Below are 16755 nucleotides of genomic sequence, written 5' to 3'. Positions count from 1 at the left end.
GTCAGATTTGAACAAAGTCACACACGTTTTTCTCCGAGTCGACGCAGTCCAACTGCCCTTACAACCACGATACGAAGATCCCTACGCAGTACTAGAACGACACGACAAGAATTTCAAAATTCAACGCGACAACGGCACAGTCTTGGTGTCTATCGACCGTCTCAAACCCGCGTTCATGCTCAGGGAAGACCCCGCAGCCGCGGATCACACATACGCAACACACGCAGAAGTCGCCAGGCAGCCCAAAAAACGAGTACGTTTTTCTTTTCGCCCTCAGGGGGAGTAGTGTGGCGACCACAGCAATATTGTCAATGTAACCACGGTACCAGCGCGTCAGCCGCCGCCAGCTGCGCGCCCCTCTCTTTCAACATTGTATACTGCGCGCACTAACTCCAAAACATGACACCCGACCGACAAACCCGCTCTCTTTTCACTTTTCGGACGTACGTCGTCGCTTTTACACCGCGCTCTGTTTACCTACTTATGTAACGCTCGAACATCGCAAAAGAACCTGTAAATAAAACACGTTGTTTATATTCGCGTCAAAACACTCGTTTATGTAATTATTCTTTTTATTATTTATTCTGACTGAATTATTATTGCTAAATATAAATAACTATTACGTTTAATTGTTTTTCCTTTACTCGTATTACATTGGTAACCTGACAAATCGACCGTTCCTACCAAAATATCAGAAGCCTAACATATTGGTGGCAAATTAATCTGAAAACTAAAATGGCCTAACCCGCTATCAACAGGTTAGGCCATTTTAGCACTGAAAATAATAATTTAAATATCAATGCCAAAACAAATTATGTGCTGCCATCTAGCGAACTATTTAAAGAATAAGCTGCCTCAAACTTATTACCTCTATAGCTTAAGCCACGTTTGCCAATAAATATAACACTATCTATTATCCTTTTAACAAGTTGACTGCCTTGAGTATCATATATGATACACGAATAACTATCCAATTTCGTCCTATAAATTTTAACGGAAATGCTAACCTTGCCTTGAGTATCAATGCTTCTCACTTATCAGACGAATCTCGTCCTAGAGAAATATTGTAGTCAAACTAAGTTGGTCACACTACTTTCTTGAATAATATCGATATTTTTCTACACACGTTTATTTATTTCATGATAACAATTCATTATTTGATAATAATTAATCGGTTTGAACTGAGTATCATATTTGATACTCAGGCCCCAGTAGAATTCGTATTTATAGATTTGTATACAATTGTTTGTGGTTTTTCTGTTTTTATTTTCAATTAAAGTTGTTTATAGTTATTATATATTAAATTATAAATTTATATATCAATATGGACAACCTATTGTGTTATCATTTTAACTATTTTGTCATTTCCAAAAAAATAGTTAAACGTTTTTCGTATATTTTATTTAAAAAAAAATTAATTATGAATGAGAACAATATATCAGAGTTACTGGATGATATATCTGATTGGTCCGACGAAGATGACACGGATGCTGATCCAGATTTTCAATTAGAGGTATATCTTCGATTGTACATAATTTATACTTAGTGTTATATGTATATTATGATACTTTATTTTATACTGTTTTTTCATAGAATGATTCAAGTGATGATTCAAATTATCGATATGACTTGTCGCACTTGGTAATGAAAATTATGTAAATGATGTTGATATCGAGATTCCACCTACGCCTGATACTGTTCCTTCACAACACAATCAATATCACCGAGATGCATCAGAACCCTATTGGAATGATGTTGATGATGGGTTTCAATCTAACATAGTGTTCAACCCAAATAATGAGCCAGTGGGCATCAATCCTGATATCATTGAAACACTAATCGAAGGTAGTCCTTATGATTTTTATTCATTATTTTTGGATGATGATGTGATACATTTATTGGTTGAAGAAACTAACAGATATGCTAAGTCTTTATTGTCAACTAGAATAAGTCCACACTCACGGTTACATACATCATCATCATCTTATGTAGATGTTACTTCTGTTGAAATGAAAACGTTTTTAGGAATTATCATGTGGATGGGTTTGTGCCCCCAACCATCAATTGCTACATATTGGAAAAAAAGTAAAATTTATGTATCTCATATACCAAAATAGTGTACCTACTTTATACATTTTATTTAAAGCTGTATAATCAAATTGTAAGAACTTAACTGTTTACTTAAGTGAAGTTTATGATAGTTGTAATCGTTTATTAATTATAATATAAGTATATTTTGTTTAACTTACCTAATAATACATTTTCTGAAACATTGATCGTACTTGTTAAGTAACGATATATTATTTGTATATTTAGATTTTGAGAACATTTCCTTAATTTTTAAACACTTATTACTGGAGTTCAATAACAGTTTTTTATTATTTTCGCGACGTTTTTCAGCGCCTCCCTTTCGTTTTCCGGAACTAGACATATTATTATTTAAATTAAATATCACTATATCTGCATTAGTCAGTAAATTAAACACATAAGGCTAAAATATTTGTAGTCACTAGTTAATACTGTATCAACTTTCAGTAACGTGATACTGTGGATAGTGGTCTGCGACATGCGAGTACTATCCTACCAAGTATATTATATTATAATATATAATATTGTTGGTTGCTGGAAGGCGATGCGGTGCGTACAGCGATAAGCATACGGGCGTTGTCGGGAGGATATGAAAAACCAATCTATTTTTAGATAATTTTATTTTAAAATTCTTAGATTCTTAAACTGATCGAAAGTGGCATATACGCATATATAGTCCTATAAGTTAATACTTATTTTTATTTATTACTGCTATAACCAAAGAACCGGCACTAAAAGAAGAGTTAATTTTTATTTTTGAATCTCCTGACGAGATATTATATTATAATATTATAGTTAATAATATTGAATTATAAATTTAGACAGCGGCCCACCGGGAATTTTCCAATTTCCCGGTGGGCCAATCCGTCCCTGATTATAACTTACGTATAAGCTTATACCTAATGGCACCTAGTAAAAGGTCTATAGTGTGGGAACATTTTAAGAAAACTTCTGACAAGTGTGTTATTTGCCAAATATGTAAAAGAAAATTTAAATACCACGGAAATACTACTAATTTGAAAGGTACTATTTAAACATTTTTTTTAGTTATTAATTTTATTATTTATAAGTTATTATTTTTTATTATACACATAGTTCAGCTTCAGATATTAAGGTAGTTTTGGGAGGTCATAATTGAAATAACAAATTTTTTATTACGAAATTCATCAAAAATCACATTTGCCAACTATTATATAGTAAAAAATGTACAAAATGTGCAACTTTTATAGCTGAAGCTTCGTGAATATTTTTTATAATTTTATTAATTTCCTTACATTTTTTTGTTTTACCCAAAGAACATTTAAAAAGAATTCATCCAGCACACATTGCACCCGTTTTAAATAATGAAGAAGAATTAGATTTGTATCTATCAGCCGGATCATCTACTTCATTTTCTAATAATTCCAACAATATACAACAAACTGACCCCTGCTTTCTTTCTGCACCTAAACGTTATCGCCAATTAAAATTATATGGTTCGACTGAAGGTAACAATTTAACAGATGAAGTAAAAAATTCTATAGACGAAAGTTTAATTAAGATAATTGTTACTGACTACCAACCTCTTATCGTTAGTTGAGAACAGTGGGTTTTTAGAATTTTCTAAAAAATTGCAACCTTTATATAAGGTTTTTAGTAGGAAAACATTAACTACAAAATTATTGCCAAGTGAATGCAATAAGATTGTTACAGTATAAAAAAAAAATGTTGGAAAATGTAGCTAGTTTGTCAATATTACAACTGATATATGGACTTCTGACAATAATATAGCTTATTTAACAGTTACTTGTCATTTTATTTTTGATGATCGTCTATATTCACCTGTCTTGGAACTAGACAAATGCGTGAATCTCATACTGGCGCCAACATAGCTAATTTGCTTTCAGACATTTTAAATGAATGGGGTATTAAAGATAAAATAGTGACTATAGTCTCGGACAACGGATCTAATATAAAAAACGCTATAAATGTACACCTTTGTAAACACCACCATCCATGTGTCGCACACACACTCAATTTAAGTATAAACGAAGCAATTATATCGAATAAAGATTTCCTGGATGTTTTAAAAAAATGTCGCACATTGGTAGGACATTTTAAACATAGTGTCTTTGCGTCTGAAAAACTAAAAGAACTGCAAACACAAATGGGACTTCCTGTACTAAAAGTAATACAAGATGTGAGAACAAGATGGAATTCGAGCGTTCACATGTTAGATAGACTTGTACAAATTAAAGCACCTTTGCTATGACATTTCTTCCCCGTACACCAGACCTTTTAACTGCACTAGATTGGGAATTAATAACTGATTAATAAAACCATATAAAACCTATATTAAAACCATTTGACGTCATGACAGTTGAGTTATCTGGTGATACATATCCAACACTTTCTTCAGTCATTCCATTAGTAAGAGGCCTTCAACATACATTAAAAAGTATAATAACTAATACAACTGCTGGAAATGCACTTCAAAAAATTGTAATTGATATCATCGGTAGACGATTAGGTATACTAGAATGTGATAAAATAGTTGCTAAATCAACCTTTTCAGACTATAGGTTTAAAAAAGCAGGTTTTGGATTAATTGAAAATGCAAATAATACCGAAAAACTTCTTCTAGAAGAACTTTCTTATATATTAAATAATAAACACCAGGAAGATACATGTGGTGTAATTATCAACGTCGAATCCAACGTATTATGGAAACAATTTGACACGAAAGTGTCTCAGATCAGAAGCACTTTATATACTGGAATTACAGCTTCATTTATAATACGTCAGTATTTAGAAATGCCATATTTAAATCGTAAGCAAAGTCCACTGGATTTTTGGAAAAAAAAACAAAAATACTTTTCCAGGATTGTACATGTTGCAAATGAAATATTTAAGTGTTCCCGCAACATCCGTTCCATCAGAACGCGTGTTTTCTAAAGCAGGGCAGATTACCAACGACCGTAGGAATAGACTTCATCCAAAAAACTTGGATTTTATCATTTTTTTAAACAGGAACACAAATATTGAATTTTAATTATAAAGTAAATTTGTAATCAGAACTTTCCTACAATTGTAAAGCTAAATCTTTTAAATTGTATTACACAGTACAACATAATAAATTATACTACATATAATATTGATGTAAATAATTAGTTTTTACTTATTAGTAATTTATATTCTACTGTTAATCTATATTAATAAATAATCAATAAAGTATTCAATTTTAAAAGTATAAGATACTATGTACTATGTAATATCTAATCTACCTGTAAATATTAAATACCTAATAGAGAATAGAGATCATTTTTAATAATACATTTATGTTCATTCGATTATTTTATCATTCGAATAATCAAATGATTAGTTGTTGAAAAAAAATAATCAAATAATCGAATGAACTAATCATCGAATGCATTTTGATTAACATTGCTTTGAACTGGTTTATTATAATAATTTATAATGTTTACATTATAAATAATCGAATGATAACTATAACATAATACATAATAATAATGTAAATCATTAGTTTTTACTTATTTATATTTTATTGTCAATAAATCGCACCCTTATTACAAGACTGTCACAACTCAAAATTACGATGTTTTGAGTAAATCATACAGTTCAATAGCTATTATTTTTCTCTACTAAATGCTAAACTGCCACAAGTCGTAGCATAATTAACGTATCCGTAATACATTTGTGTCAGTATTGAATTTATTCATTTTTACAGTAAAAGAAAAATAATACCGCCGTATTTTGACTTATTGCCTTGTTGCGTATTTGTATGTTTGTTTTATTAGAAACATGAAAAATCATAACTGCCTCATTTTGATTTGAGGCGTTTCAACTTAATAATTCTCAATTGGATTTCTACCTTTGAAAAAATGAAAACTGCCACATTTCGGTTTGTGGCAGTAATAAATTATCAGCCTTTTGTTTTATTAGCCACAATCTTAATAATGGCGGTATTGATTATAGTGATATGACAATTAATTGATAATGTGGCGATTATAATATTTAATGATAACCATGATTGTTAAGACCGTAACGCATATCTCGCCACCGACTGGCACACGCATACACTCACACACACACACATATCTGTTACCTGTTCGTCCCTATATTATATTGATATTATTGTTTTTATTTTAGTATTATTGTCCGTGTCAGCTGTGAGTTATATAATATGTAGATTAGAAAGGCCGGACGATCCGGTACGTGTAGCACGTAGTGCCTACGCGGAACGAGGAATTTTACGTGCGCGAATCGCCGTAAAGTTTATATTATTGTGGTTAGGCGCTAATCGCCAGTAATTTATACATTGTTTTTTTGTAAGGTGCTAATCGCCAGAAATTTAGATATTGTTTTGTGTAAGGCGCCAAGCACCAGTGTTAAATTATATATTGTTTTGTAATTATTGTTGCGATGCATAGCGTGCGCTGTATATTATTATAATTGTTATAAAAATTATAGGATGGGTAGCAGCTGGCCAGCCGAGCACCGTCATATTTGTAAGTTTTTTTATATACATATTTATTAGCATTATTATAATATAGCTGTTGAGCCAGAAGGGCTACAAATTATTATTATTTCTAGCACAGCTCAAATAGCTGTAGCAACAATATTATTATCTATCTAGGTTGTTTTTATATGTTGTACTGGATGTTGCTGTGATTTATATATTACTGTTTTTTTTTTTATTATTGTGTACAATACAGCAACTCACTTTTACCAGCAACCGTGTCACTCATTATTTATTTATTAGACTTACCCTTTTTGTCACTAGTTTTTAAGCATACACACCCACACATATACACACCTTAAACATCACCACACCACATAGCTCACTAGTATTTGCGCGGCGAACCCAACCAATTCTAGCTGAGCTATAACAGATATACACACAAATACATAGGTCGGTCAGTGTGTGAGCGTTGCGCGAAATCCTAGTGGTACCGAGCGCACGGTCTATATTTGTATCGTCCCGGTCCGAACATTGGTGACCTCGACGTGATCAATATACTAACGTAATATCACTATCATTATTTAATTACAGTATATTGATCATTAAAAATTTTTCGTGACCTATATTTGTTATATAATTATCATAAGTACATCTGAATCAAATCATCCACAATCGATATACACAAATCTATATAATATATATTGTTGTCGACAGTTACGAGTAGTCTGTATATTTAATTAATTTGTTATAATGGTTCTGGAGGACAGTGAGAAAAAGGTCTTGGGTGATTTGAAGAGACGAAGGGGTGTAGTAGAGGCATCACTAACCAGAGTTCAAACCTTTATTAACAAATTTAATCCAAGGGATGATCCCATCTCACTATTAGAATTTCGTCAGGAAGAGTTACCACAGATAAATCGAAAATATGATAGCGTCCAGTGTGAAATAGAGTTGATCGACGCCGCGCCGATAATTTCGCTGAAGCTGAAAAAGATAGGGAGGAGTTTGAAAACACTTATTTTGCTATACGGTCGGAGTTGCAATAGATTATAAATGTAGAAAAAAGTCAAAATACGTCTATAAATAATGCCTCGAGCAGCACAACAACCGGGCATACCCAAAGTGCGCGTTTACCTCCGATCTCCTTACCAAGCTTTAGTGGTAATATTCAAGAATGGGAATCATATTTTGATTGTTTCAAAGCTATGGTGCATAATGATGATAATTGCCCAGCAGCACAAAAATTCTCCCATCTTAAGTCCACTCTAAGTGGTCAAGCTCTAGATGTTATTAAGGGGCTACCTATGACCGAAAATAATTATAAGGTAATTACAACAAGAGTTTAGTCATACAGTCGCACATACGTGCAATTCTAGACTGCCATCAAGTTGAATCAGCCTCAGGTATGCAATTGCAAACTCTACATTCAAATGTTTCGGCGCACGTTGCGGCCCTTGCAGCTCTAGATCAGCCCATTCAACATTGGAATGCTTGGCTAGTGACAGTTGTTTTGAGAAAATTAGATCAATCCACGAATCAAGACTGGCAGCTTCGGCGCTTCAACACAGATTTGCCAACGTACGCTGAGTTAGAAGGTTTTTTAATGAAGAGGTGCATCGCGTTGGAATCAACTGAAAGGCTGTTTGTAAGTTTTGAGAGAGATAAGGATATTATTGCAGCAAGTGATCTCAAAATGAAAAAATCCTACCAGAGCAACAATTCAAAAAAAGGTCTTTTTATATCTACCGAAAGACCAATAAAATGTCCATGCTGCTCTGATGAGCATAAATTATATGCGTGCAATAAATTTAAGGAAATGGCCATAGGGGATCGTGTGACATTTTTAAGAGACTCAAGGTTATGCTATAATTGTCTGACCCCAAATCATATGGCGACTGTGTGCCGATCTACCTATAGTTGTCGAATATGCAGGCGCAACCATAATACATTATTGCACTTTGAGAAGGCAACAGGTCCGACGGAAAGAGTTGAAGGTCAAGCTCAGCAGTTAGATGTACAAAAGCACCCCAACTCGTCACAAGACTCAAATATTTCAGCAGCTGCTTCATTTGTGGATGGATCAGAGCAAGGATACGTGTTTTTGTCTACTGCGCTGTTCCTAGCAGGCCGCAGATTCGGAAATCTGAAAAAGTGCAGAGCAGTTTTGGACAGCGGATTTAAAGTGAATTTTATTTCAAGAAACTTAGCAAATAAATTACAGCTACAATCCAAAAAGTCATCGCTACCGGTGAGCGGAATTGGAGAAAGCCGGGTCCAAGCGTTGTCGTTCGTTGAAGTTTCAATTCAGTCAAGATTAAAGAATTATAGAGTAAAATTAGTGTGCTATGTTTTACCAACAATTGTCAGTAAACTACCAGCATGTCCAAATCCCTCAAAGGGTTGGCAGATCCCAGAAGAATTACTATCTGAATTAGCAGATCCTTTTTTTTACAATCCTGGTTCTGTAGACTTGTTAATCGGCGGAGGAGTATTTTTTGACATAACTTCAACTACAACTGGACGAAGACCATTAAATTTAAAAAATATATGTTTGAACGACAGTCAGTTTGGATGGCTAGTCACTGGTGAGCTAGGAAAGGTGTGCTTAGCAGGAATTCGTACGGTAGGAAAACACTAGAAGAGAATTGGAGGGCGATGACTGACAGCGAGGAGTCATGTTTTGGACGATTATCCAAAACAAACCAACGTTCCCAAGAAGAGGAAGAAACACTACAACACTTCCGTGATACGTTTCAGCGCGACCAAGATGGCCGATTTGTTTTACGTTTGCCAATAAAGGAAGAACACAGAAGTTTGGGCAATAGCCTAGCAATGGCAACCTCAAGATTTATAAACATCGAAAGAAGGCTACAGCGTGATGATCACTTGCGAAAAGAGTACACAAATTTCATGACAGAGTATATAAGCATGGGCCATATGCACGAAGTGATCGCATCACAGGATGCTTGTTATTTGCCACATCACCCAGTCATAAAAACATCGAGCCTAACCACTAAGACTAGAGTAGTCTTTGATGCTTCGGCTAGAACGTCAAACGGCACTTCACTCAATGATGTGCTGAAGCGTGGTCCGACCGTACAAGAAGACATTTTTTCTATTCTGACAAGATTTCGGAAACATCAATTTTTATTGACAGCTGACATTGAAAAAAATGTTCCGGCAGATTATGATCGCAGAGGAGGATAGACATTTACAGCAAATACTTTGGCGTGATTATCCTCATGAAGCACTTCGGACATACGCTTTAGCCACAGTAACGTATGGCACAACATCGGCATCCTTCATGGCCACGCAATGTCTTGTGGTGCTTGGAGAAGAAGCAAAGAAAAGTAGCTTTAAGATTTCGGAAGTCATCTTACGTGACTTTTACATGGACGATCTGATGACTGGCTGTGACACTGAGGAGGAATGTATGGAATTGCATGATTTACTACGTAAATGGCGCTCCAATTCGCCATCAATTGTCGCGAGGATAGGCAAAAATCAAGATGATGCTCTTTTTATTCTAGATCTAGGAGACGGAGATACTATAAAATCCTTAGGGCTTTGTTGGCAGTCTTTTGTTGATCAATTCAGGTTCAGTATCACGATTCCTGCAGACAGAGCAAATCTTACCAAAAGAAAGCTATTATCGGACTTGAACAAAGTATTTGATCCATTAGGATTCTTGGGTCCCGTACTCATTACAGGAAAAATATTCCTTCAACAGTTGTGGCAATTAAAAATAAACTGGGATGAACAACTAGAAGTGGATATTCAAGAAAAGTGGATAGCCTACTATGCTGGATTAGAATCACTAAAACGTCTTACCATTCCTCGAAAATGCAAACCTCATCCGAGTGACAAAGTTGAAGTGCACGGATTTTGTGATGCATCGATGGAGGCATATGGAGCATGTATACAACGAAGTCTAGATAACACTAGTAAATGGCACTCTCGTTTTTTATGCTCGAAATCAAGAGTGGCTCCATTGAAGGGAGCTACTATCCCACGACTTGAGTTAAGTGGAGCGCTTCTTTTAGCACAACTAGCGACAAAGGTAGCAGATTCATGGGGCATAGACAGTGCAACCATTTACTTATGGACTGATTCGACAATAGTGTTAGGTTGACTTAATAGTCACTCCTCAAGACTAAAAACATTTGTAGCGTATCGAGTGAATCAAATATTAGAACTAACAGAAGTAAATCAATGGCGGCATGTACGTACCCATGAAAACCCTGCCGATATCATATCTCGAGGAATAAGTCCGGCAGAATTAATCAGAGATGACATCTGGTGGAGCGGACCCAAATGGTTGGAGGAAGATAATGCAAGTTGGCAAATTCAACCCACGTTAGATTTCTACGAACGATGTAGAAGAGCTACCTGAAATTCGCAAGATGAAGCTGGCGTTAATAACAACCAATCCAGTGACTCATATGATCAACCAATATTCGGAATGGAACCGGATGCTTCGAGGAATCGCCTGGTTAAGAAGGTATACAAGGTACATCAAAGGAGATAAAGGTTTCAGAGAGCCAGTGCAGCTCCAGATATCAGACCTGAAAGAGGCTAAGTTAATGGTATTAGGAATAGTTCAACAAGAAGTGTTTCGTAAAAGTTCATAGCACTGGAAAAGGGGCAAGAAGTTCCAAAAAATAGTAAGTTTTGGTGCTTGAAACCATTTATAATAAAATGGATTGATATTAGTGGGTGGAAGATTGCAAAACTCAACCATCAATGAAAACCGCAAACATCCCATTGTTCTTCATTAATTTCACAAGATCACAGTTATGATTTTTGAATCCTATCATCGCGAGCTTCTTCACATTGGCCCCAGTGGCGTATCTATGTGTTTAAGTACGGGGGTGCAGCTAATTTTTCGGGCCCCTTATCATAGATGCATTTTATAAGACACAAACAAAAATTTAGGAAGGTCAATTTTTAGTTTAGCTTTCGCTAAAAAAGTGACCTCCACAAAATGTTTCCAAAACTATATGTGGCACAACTGGCACAATAATGAGACAAAGGAGTTACATTTACATGTTGTTGAGTTACATGTTTTATTTTAAGGAACATTGAGGAGATTCAATTTAAAATATTTAATTTCAATGTTTTTAAAAAATAATAGTTAAGCTTAAGCATAAAACAAAAACTATAAAATACTGTGTAGAACACTAGCTAAAGACAATACCTACTAACTATATAAAATAAAACAATGTAACAAATTAATTTCTTTATAAATACACTTAAGTGACATAAATACTTTAACCTTTAAGGCTTTAAATTAAATTATATCAAGAAATTTTTCCGTCTTGACTTGGCATTTGCAAAATCGTTGATAATTTTTTCGATGGCGATATTAATTGTTTGCTCTCGCTCTATGTTTAATACTGCTAAACCGCTTAGGCGATCTTGATTGCAGGTGTTTCTCAAGTAGTTTTTTATCAATTTGAGCTTTGAGAAGGAGCGTTCGGCGGATGCCACTGTAACTGGTATACACATAAATATGATACAAGCACTCAAAATATCAGGAAAACTGCTAGGCAAACTATTACTTATGATAAATTGTGCTAAATCTTTTATAGTCTTTATCTCACTATTGATAATTACTGTTTTCAATGCAATAAGTTGACGTGCGAAATCCGATGTAATATCATTTTCATACTTCAATACAAAATCATATGAAGATTTTATTATATCGCTATCGTTAAGTTTTAAAAGAGTGGTTGGAGTTAAAAATCCAAATGAATCAGCAACATCATGAGTACCTTCAAACCGTGAAATAAGTTGTGATAATACTGTATCAATTGTTGGCAAAAAAATATTCACTTTAAAGTTTTCTTCTGTGACATTTAGTCGATAGTCACCATCTAACTCATCATAATGTTTCTTTGCAAAAATGTTTCGTTTATTAAAAAATGAAGTAGATATTCCCCATTTTAAACATAATTCATTCGCATTTTTTAAAATATCTTCAAAACTGTTTCTGAGCTTTTGAGTCGTTTGTACAGCATTTCGAAGCATATTAGACGCTTGGTCTAAAGTTATATTAACATTCTGTAATGGTTTTGAAATTCCTTGAAGGGCTCGAAGTATGGGTTCCCATAAGCATAGTATTAAAACAAATTCCCTATTTTCAATTTGCTTTTTTAATCCCACAGCCAAATTTTTTTCATTTGTTTTAGAACTTGTAAGAACAATTTGAGTCAAAACTTTTAGAACATCAACAAATCTAGTTTTTAGTGCAAACACAGCATCATGACGTGCCTCCCACCTAGTGGGGCAGACTTTTTTCAAAACTTTAGCTCGAATTTTATTAGAAATATCACTTTTGAAAGCCAACAAAGCCCATCTTGGTCCACTACTACTGAAAAAATTGAATATTGCTTGAACCATATCAAAAAAATTAATTATTTTTTGGTGACTTTTTGCCGCATCAGATATAACTAAGTTTAGGTTATGAGAACAGCAATGCACAAATGTAGCAGAGGGTACAATATATTTAACTCTTGTCTGTACACCATTATGTTTGCCACTCATTACTGATGCTCCGTCATATCCTTGTCCCCGGCATTTTGTGATATCTAAATTAAGTTTTATTATAATTTTTCGAATAAGTTGTTCGTAATCTTTTGCAGTATGGTGCTTGAGTTCATAAAAACCAATAAAAGACTCTTTTATTTCAAATTTGTGTTCTTCGTAATTAACTTTTACGTATCTAATTATAATACTTAATTGGTCTACTTGGATCCACTAGGAACTCTTTTAGACATGGTCACAGCTCACAATTCACAGTATTAAAAATAAAAAATAAATAGTACCATACTACCACGTACTAAAATGGCAAGAATTAAGATAATAAGTGACAATCAACATGACAGCTCACGAGTCACGATAAGAAACGCGTAGTCTACAATCATAGAATAATATACACTTGTCTACAATAGAGCATTATGCATTATTTCCGTGGATAAACCAGTCAACACACACACGCGTGCAAGCACCGTCCAGTGGTAGTGTTTTCACCTCCAAAAATAGCCCAATATGCTCGAGCAATGTTATTGTGAATTTAATATCTGTATTTATAATCAATGATAATATCAATACAGCTGTTTCGACGTTGTCACTTGTCGGTGCCGCTCGAACGCAGTACAAAAATATTTGACGACACTGCTACTTTTTATTTATATTAACATTATTTAGTAAACTAAAAACTTACATGATAAAAAATAAAAGTTTCAGTATTCAGTCGCTATTTGTTGAATAGAGGCTTCAGGGCCCCATTTATAAAAAAACAGCTAAGGGCCCTGGTGCAATGCACCTCCTGCACCCCTCTAAGTACGCCACTGATTGGCCCTCAAACATTGTTTATCTGAAGTGAGACGTCAATATTGGCCTTTACTGGGTAGAGCAAATGCACGGGCAGTAGTACGACGATGTATCAAGTGCATAAGAGCTTGCCCGCGATTTGATCAACCACTAATGGCAGTTCTTCCGAAGGATCGTCTTCAATGTGCGAGGCCGTTCACAATCACGGGTGTGGACTTTACTGGGCCCTTTTACGTACGTAGTGGTTTAAGACGGATACCCGCAAAAAAATGCGTGGATTACCATATTCGTTTGTTTTTCTACAAAGGCTATGCATTTGGAACTGGCTGAAGATCTCTCTGCTTCTTCATTTCTAGCTGTTCTGCGCTGTTTCATGGCCCGACAAGGAAAATGTGCCAAAATCTACAGTGACAACGGCACAAATTTTGTGGGAACTCAAAGGGAACTCGTATCAATGATGAGAAGAGCTAGTGATCAAGTTGCAAAGGAAGGTATCGAATGGCACTTCAATCTTCCCTCAGCGCCAAATTTTGGAGGTCTGTGGGAGAGTGCAGTAAAGAGCACCAAAAATCACTTAAAACGAGTAATGGGAGAGCACAAGCTTACGAGCACAGAGTTACGGACCCTCCTTTGTCAAATAGAAGCTTGCTTAAACTCAAGACTGATTACGCCGCTTAGCAGTGACCCGTCCGAGATTGAAGCTTTAACACCGGCTCACTTTCTAATTGGAGGACCATTGATGATTCCAGATGAACCAGACAGCTCTGGGGAACCGACAAGTGGCCTTAAGCGTTGGAAGTTGGTTCAGAACCTCATGCAAACCTTTTGGAATATATAGTCAAAGGAGTACCTTCCACAAGAACAAGCTCGTGGAAAGTGGACCAGTAAATGAATTGATATTATACCCATTGAACTATATAATAACTGGAACGCTCACCGCCCATATGACTAGTGTAAATAAAACCGAGCGAGTGTGTTAGAAAGAGATAGCGAATCAGTGGCGCCGAACACGGTATATAAGGTGTGACAGCGGTAACACCTTTTTAAGGGGTGGGTCGTGGGTGGGTAGGCGTAGGTACCATACTACTGTTAGGTGTCACTTATGCAATACAAAAATAGTAATACCTAATAGTATATTAACATTGTATATAGTAATAGTAATATCTTGTGTACAGTTAGTATGTTTGTATTCTATTAGTAATACAATAAGCGGATAAGGTATATAAATAACATGCAGGACGGTCTCGGTGACCTGTGCATTCGCCGTTGTATCTTTCTATTTTGTCATAATAGTTTCATTTAATTTACTATTGATAACAACCGACTATCAGCACCCAGCGATAACTGGAAAAAATGTTTATAAATAGCCTAGTCGAAAATCGTATTTAAGAATAATTACGATTATCAGATTACAAGTTACAACATAGTTTTCTAAGGATAACACTGGGCACTGGCAACGTTATAGTTCTTGCTGTCCATGATTTAATATTGTGCTCTTTAATTATAAACATATTATTTCCATTTTTCCCATTGTTGTTAGTGCATTGTTAATACTCCTATTTTCAGTGTTTGTTGTATTTGGTGCAAGGATTAAATTAACATTTTACTATTTTGTGCTTAATATTTAAATTCAATAAATTCTGGTGTATTGATTTATTTCTAATACAAAATAATTATAATTTATAATATCAAATAAAAATGAACTCAGAAATTTGTGTGTGTGGCAAAGAGCGAGGAGGGCTCAATAATACAAATTGGATGCGTCATGCAAATAAATGCAAAAAAAGAAAATCCTGTTCAAACAATATAAGTATTGCTAAGTTTTTCAAGTCTTCACGAGTAACAGGTATTTATTAACTATTATTGCTAAATATGAGTCCATGAATTTTCAGCGTTAAATTTTTTCTGAAGTAGGTAGGTGGTAAATACTTTCAACATTTATTATTTATTAATATTAGTCTCATGAATTGTTTTAATATATCTATTAAGTACTTAGGTACATATTTTAATTTTTTAAGTATTTTAACTTAAATAAAATGTAGTTATCTGTTATATTACCTATTACTTATCCCTGAAATTTTAATTTAATTTAGGTAAATATATCTATTATTAAATACATTTCATATTATGCTTTAAAAATATAAGAAATGTTATGTCTCAAATGAAACCTTGGTCCTTGGGCATTTTTGTTGTTCATAATAATTATATACAAATAATTATTTGTATGGATAGTACAATAAAACAAAATGTTTGGAGATTATTTAATTTTTTTATTATTATTAGAGATACATTTTGAAGTAAATCAGTAACGCAATTTATGCATTGATTATAGTACCTATACTAACTTCCATATTATTTAAGTGTCTATATTTTGTTAGAGTGCTTACCTACCTTAATATATATTAATCATAATATTATTGAAAAATGTATTTCATAGATCAAGAACATAATATAGCGAGCACATCATAATATTGTGAGTACAGTAGTTGTTAATGATGTTGATGTAGAATACAGTCAAGACAAAGAAACTGGTAAGTATTTAATTTATTATGACTTTTAATACCTATATTTGGTATCCAGAGTACCTAATTATTTATTTATCATGATGTTATTGAACATTTGATAACTTTATTTCATAGATCAAGATCATAATATTGTGAGTTCAGCAATTGTTGATGTTGATGTTGATGATGAAAGTAAGAATAAATAAAATTAAACACAATTTTATTGTTTTAATAGGTTACAATTGTTAACAGAATGATTTTTAGTTTTAAGATTTGGAAATGATCCGGCAATTTTCAGTCAGTTAAATGATCTTACACCTGAGCTTATAGATTTCTTTTTTAAAAATGGATCATCTCAACCATCAT

The 16755-nt window shown here is 34.1% G+C and overlaps 4 protein-coding genes across 4 annotated transcripts; 3 read left to right on the top strand and 1 right to left on the bottom strand.

The window, feature by feature from the left end:
• The first annotated feature begins 7955 nt into the window (after positions 1 to 7955).
• LOC132953237 (uncharacterized) lies at positions 7956 to 9188 on the top strand. The gene has a single exon (XM_061025758.1). It carries the CDS (start codon positions 7956 to 7958, stop codon positions 9186 to 9188), a length of 1233 nt encoding a protein of 410 aa, XP_060881741.1.
• A 17-nt stretch (positions 9189 to 9205) lies between these two features.
• On the top strand, positions 9206 to 9757 carry LOC132953236 (uncharacterized). The gene has a single exon (XM_061025757.1). The coding sequence runs from the start codon at positions 9206 to 9208 to the stop codon at positions 9755 to 9757; it is 552 nt and encodes a 183-aa protein (XP_060881740.1).
• A 2088-nt stretch (positions 9758 to 11845) lies between these two features.
• LOC132953235 (zinc finger MYM-type protein 1-like) lies at positions 11846 to 12952 on the bottom strand. The gene has a single exon (XM_061025756.1). It carries the CDS (start codon positions 12950 to 12952, stop codon positions 11846 to 11848), a length of 1107 nt encoding a protein of 368 aa, XP_060881739.1.
• Positions 12953 to 14195: 1243 nt separating this feature from the next.
• On the top strand, positions 14196 to 14723 carry LOC132953234 (uncharacterized). The gene has a single exon (XM_061025755.1). The coding sequence runs from the start codon at positions 14196 to 14198 to the stop codon at positions 14721 to 14723; it is 528 nt and encodes a 175-aa protein (XP_060881738.1).
• The last annotated feature ends 2032 nt before the right edge of the window (positions 14724 to 16755 follow it).

This window comes from Metopolophium dirhodum, unplaced genomic scaffold (genome assembly GCF_019925205.1).
Source record: "Metopolophium dirhodum isolate CAU unplaced genomic scaffold, ASM1992520v1 scaffold1, whole genome shotgun sequence".
NCBI lineage: Eukaryota > Metazoa > Arthropoda > Insecta > Hemiptera > Aphididae > Metopolophium > Metopolophium dirhodum.
This window is presented reverse-complemented; position numbering and strand designations above follow the sequence as displayed.